Here is a 5,017-nt window from a genome sequence, read left to right on the forward strand (position 1 = left end):
CATTTTTGTAGCCTTACATGATGCCTTTCATGGAAGTTGTACGATATACTGGCTGTAGTTGTTTTGACCAAATGCAAAGATTAATATGCTAATGAGTTAGTTTTGGTTGCAGAGCATGCTTCTGATGATTCTTGGTGTGATGATGGGCTTCTGAATGAAATCTCAGATGCTGACTTACACAGAGAACAGAAGAGGCGTTATGATCAATTTTATACAGTATCCTTGCAATCTATAAATGATATGTAAATTCCTTGTCCAAAACTCTTCATGGCAAAACTTTTAGGGCTTTAAATTTGAAGATGTATTACATGGATCCCTTGACAAAAAGTTTATATGGGTTATAGAGATGGTACATCTGCAGGAAACGAAGCTTCCGCACAAGAGGGCTTCAACATTGGCTTTAAGCAATCTGCAAGCAGTGGTTACAAATGGGGAATTGTTAGTGGCATCACAAGGTGAAAAGTGACAGTATTTACTGATCTCTTTCTGCAGAAGAATTTTGGTATCTTATTTTTCCTACATTATTTTGCAGTGCATTTGTCAGCCTCCCAGATCAATTCAAAGAGAAGTTAGTAAAGGAGCTGGAAGACAGAGGCAGGTTTCAAAGTCTTTACAAGCCCGTTCAAGAGATTTCCACCGACGATGCTCTGGTAATTATGTATCATTTTCAACCGCTACAAGAAAATACACAATCTCGTCGAAGATGAGAAGGAAAATTTCAAGCGACAATATCATCGGCAGGTGAAGATTTTGACTGCAATAAGCTAGACGTCTTTTTCAAGGAGCTTATGTTACTTGTGAGTCTTCTGAAATCAAAGCAAGTGTTGATGTCGTAGAAGGAGAGGAAGAAGAATGACCTTGGTGTTGAAGTACAAGATGGGATCATCGTTCAAGTTCACTTACATCTGAAATTTCTGGACAGATTGTTTATAATTTTTTGATGGCCTAAAATCGCAATGAAAAGAACTAAACCATTGCTCCATTCCAGCATAATAATATATTTGGGATTTTGCTTAAGAAAAATAGGTTCAAAATTCCAGAAAGTAACGACTATTCTTCAACCGGAACTGTGCTGTCATTTTTGGGAACTTGAAGAAGACACTCATGGTTTGAAATGGAACTATTTGTGTACAATTTCGTTTGATAATAATCTCCTTCCGAGATCCAATAATTTTTTCATTGCGGTTGATGTTTGAGTATAGCCTTTCTTTTTCCTCCTAATTTTGCACGCTGTAAATAGAAGCATAAGATGCTTCTCCAACAGTAATAATGAAAGAATCTGATAGAGGTTAGTCAAATAAAGCTCCAAATCGAAAAGAATGAGATACTGTTTTCGAACTAATCACGAGCAACTCTAACGATCGTGTCTTGCACTGGGAGTTGTTGGCCCTTTATCTAAATCAGCCAGGGAGGATGAATAATGTCTTCGCAAACATGATCGGGTAGAGTTCGATCGAATCCTAATCCACCAGACTCGAAACGAGATTGAGTCAACTTGGCCACAGCCACACCCTCTCGTGGCGGGCCGCGTACACATACGTTTACGGACGGAAGTCCGTAGTTTCGTGTTGGATCGTCTTTTGCTCCCTTATTCAGCGGATGTCAAGATTCTTATCCAACCCAAAAGCGCTCATTCCGAGGATTACTGCGGCAAGGAGAGAGAAAGGGGGGGTGGGGGATGAGATCTCTTTTAATCTCTTGGGAACCATCATAATTAGATGCAAACGCATGGGGACGTTGAAGTTTGACAACTCTCAATGACGGCGCTAATAACAGCCATAATAATTAGCCGCAGAATCAAACACAGTCCTTACGTGGTTGATTCCATTAATCCTTCCGCGTATGTATCTGTACATAGCATCTATATATATTCTCTAGTCTGTCACACGAACAGCCATCCCAAGATCGACCTTCGATGGCTACTCACAGTCTCCTATCATATCTACCTTCCCAATTTTACTCCCTTTTGTTGCTGTAATCTTCTCATCACCCGCGTAAGCCAGCGCGCAAAGCTCCCTTTCTTCTTCAGCATGGATTTCGACTGTATCAACGGTCTCCTGTTCCCGGAGGAAAGGCTCTTCTCGGAGTGGCCTCACTTTGGAGATGTCCTCGGGTCTGCGACTACCCAAAACACCTGACTTGTGACACTCGGATTTTTTTTCTTCTTCTTATATTTATGTTTGGTTCTGATGCAGTGAGACAGATCTGAAGCCTCTGCCGGAGAGTCTCGCCCGGTTGGATGACACCATGGGCTTTTCCGCACCCTCCCTATTTTGTGATACTTGTTCGGCTACGGTTCCCTGCCAATGCAATGCGTGTTCAGAGTCACTCGAGAAAATGGAGTCGGATGATATCGATCTCGACTCCTTTGCGTGGTCCTGCAACCTTTCGTCCGACGCCGTAGACGTTCGGCTTGATCCGCTACCTCTCCCCGCTTGCGACCTCCCGTTTGGACCCTTCGAAACCAGTGGGGAGGGAGGCGATGTTCCCATCTGGGACGGAAGGAAGACGAGCGAGAAGAGAGGTTGTGGGCGGGCGTCGAGGCTGAACGGCTTAGGCTTCGACGAGATCAAGAACTACTTCTACATGCCGATCACGAAGGCGGCCAAGGAGATGAACGTAGGGCTGACGGTCCTGAAGAAAAGATGTAGGGAGCTCGGGATTGCCAGATGGCCTCATAGGAAGATGAAGAGCTTGAAGTCCCTCGTCCGTAACGTTCAGGTGCATGCATGGACGTTCTTCTCTCTGTCTCGTGATTAGCACAGCCATCTGAATGGTTTGCAAAGGCAACATTTCTTTCTGGGGGGTAATTAATGCATTGTGGTGATGTAGGCGATGGGGAAGGGTACATTCGAGGAGGATGGCGTAAGGAAAGAGTTGGAGACTTTGGAGGAGCACAGGAGGCTGATGGAGGAGAATCCAGAGATTCAATTGACCGAGAGAACCAAGAAACTGAGGCAGGCTTGCTTCAAGGCCAATTACAAGAGGCGGAGATTGTTGCATCACCCCTGCTTTTAGCTTAATATCATGCATCGACAGCGATCACATCTTTGGGTCATCCTTTTCTTAATGTCCTTTCGTCGTTTTTGGTTTTGGCGAAGGTTGTCCTCAGACGGATTACCGAGTTAGCATACCGAATTGTACATTTTTGGCTACATACTAGACGTGATCGGAGAATCCCTCTTAATTGCATCGTCCATCACAACTCACATCTTCTTCGATTACCTATTTGCGATTCTTGATTGATTTTTTTTTTTTTTTTGAATTGGAAGAAGATAAAGAAAGATATTGCCATGTTGTACTATTATTATCAGAATGCGTGACTCAAATGGTGTTTCTTCTAATCTGATTACTGCGACGCACTGGTACGAAGTCGAAGATGACCGCCGACGGCTGGCTTCCTCCCACGAATGGTGTTGCACGTCGTCGATCGTTCTTGAGAACTTAAGCTCTGCGGTCCCTTCGCCATGGCAGCGGCACCACCAGCTTCAGGCTGCCATAAATGCTTGCCTAGAGTCAATGAAAAGGGGTCACGTGAAAGTAATGATCTCACGACTATATAAGATGATCTACGGAATAATAGGGGACTGTCGGAGAAACCACGCGGTGGGCTCACCGATGTCTCATTCCTAGAACAGTGGAAAAGATCAAGCCACTACGAATAAGCAAACAAATGGACAAGATGGAGGAAAGATTGGTTGGATATGGCTGCAAGCATGTCGAACATGGAACTGTGACCACAGACTGGAGACTCACCCATATGTGAGAGGTGGAAACGTTTGCGAGGCTTCTGTTCCTCCTCAGCCGTGTGATCCTTATCCTTCCCTCCTCCACATTCCCATCCTCCTCGTACTCTCCACCATGTTTTTTGCGAGAAGGAGAAGAAGACATGGAAGGGCAAGTGACATCCTTCTCTTCCAACCCCTCCACGCTCATCTCCCAGGTTCCATCCCTCATCATCTTCCTCCCACTTTTTCTCCCCCGAAACCAAACCACTCCCTTCTTCTTACCTCCTACGGTAACAACAGTCCTTCCCTCTCCGAACGAAAAGGAGTAGCACGAGCCGAGTGGGACGGGACGGGTCGCATGCTCTGGGCCGTCGAGAGCCGTGGTGGGCGAAAGCGTTTTATTGGACTTGGCCTCTACCATCGCCGCCACCATTCTCGGGGGCAGGTCTAAACTCCGGGCGCCGCCGGGCATCATGCCATGCCCACCCGGAGTCGGCTGCTTCCTGGGCTTCCCCGGAGCTTCTTCCCACATGAAGGGCACGGATACCAGAACCCGGGGCGGCGGCGTCGCCGTGCCAAGTGGCTTCATCCGCTTGCCGGGGACCGAGTACAGGGAGAGCTTGGGAGGAGTGGTACAGCTCGAATCCATGGCGGATCTGATCTCAACTTTCCCCCATGCCATGGATGATGCAAACTATGAAAGGCTATTAATACGGCGAGGCTGGCGGAGAGCGGGGACGAGAGAGGCTACGTAATATGAACGCTCCTCCTCACACCTCTCCATTTGCTACCGCTGCTGCGTCACGAGAAGAGCCGCGCCATGCAACCTTTCAGTTAAATTCCGCGTGCTCTTATGAATAACGGAACTATGGGCGAAGTCTTCCAAAAGTAACGTAACGCTTTTTGCCCACGTCGAACAAATCGTGCACGCCATTTCATCGAAGAGAGATCACGCAGTAATGTGATCCCGTTTCGGTATAAAATAGGTTTCTTTAGTAATAGAGTATATATTTTCGATTAATCATTGATATGTGACTGTTATGTGATGCCGAAGGAGAAAATAATTTTTTTTTTAATTTATGACTAGAAAAATAATCATAAATTTTTTTTAACTAAAAAGATAATCACAAGCTTCTTTATTGTCCTTTACGATCAAATATAAAATCTCATCTTTAATATAAAAGATAAATTTTATTTTTTCGATTACTTGCGTTTGCACTTATACATCTCGAGTTACTAACTTAAGCACTGGAGAGATCAAGTTGAAAAATCTCTCCTGACCTTAGTCT

General features: G+C 45.2%; 1 protein-coding gene across 1 annotated transcript; it reads right to left on the reverse strand.

Annotated features, from left to right (window-relative positions):
* Positions 1 to 3,276: 3,276 nt before the first annotated feature.
* LOC103973729 (uncharacterized) lies at positions 3,277 to 4,712 on the reverse strand. Its single transcript, XM_009388373.3, has 2 exons — positions 3,757 to 4,712; positions 3,277 to 3,510 (listed from the first exon to the last, which is right to left on the reverse strand). Exons 1-2 carry the CDS (start codon positions 4,408 to 4,410, stop codon positions 3,445 to 3,447), a joined length of 720 nt encoding a protein of 239 aa, XP_009386648.3. The 5' UTR covers positions 4,411 to 4,712; the 3' UTR covers positions 3,277 to 3,444.
* Positions 4,713 to 5,017: the final 305 nt, after the last annotated feature.

The sequence above is a fragment of the Musa acuminata genome, chromosome BXJ2-4 (genome assembly GCF_036884655.1).
Source record: "Musa acuminata AAA Group cultivar baxijiao chromosome BXJ2-4, Cavendish_Baxijiao_AAA, whole genome shotgun sequence".
NCBI classification, from domain to species: Eukaryota; Viridiplantae; Streptophyta; class Magnoliopsida; order Zingiberales; family Musaceae; genus Musa; species Musa acuminata.

Excerpts from the sequence above, each read along its gene's own strand:
- LOC103973729 (XM_009388373.3), bottom strand. The coding sequence starts at position 4,410 with ATGGCATGGGGGAAAGTTGAGATCAGATCCGCCATGGATTCGAGCTGT. Across the intron at positions 3,511-3,756 it reads TTTCCACCTCTCACATATGG|GCAAGCATTTATGGCAGCCT; the intron begins GTGAGTCTCCAG and ends CATTGACTCTAG.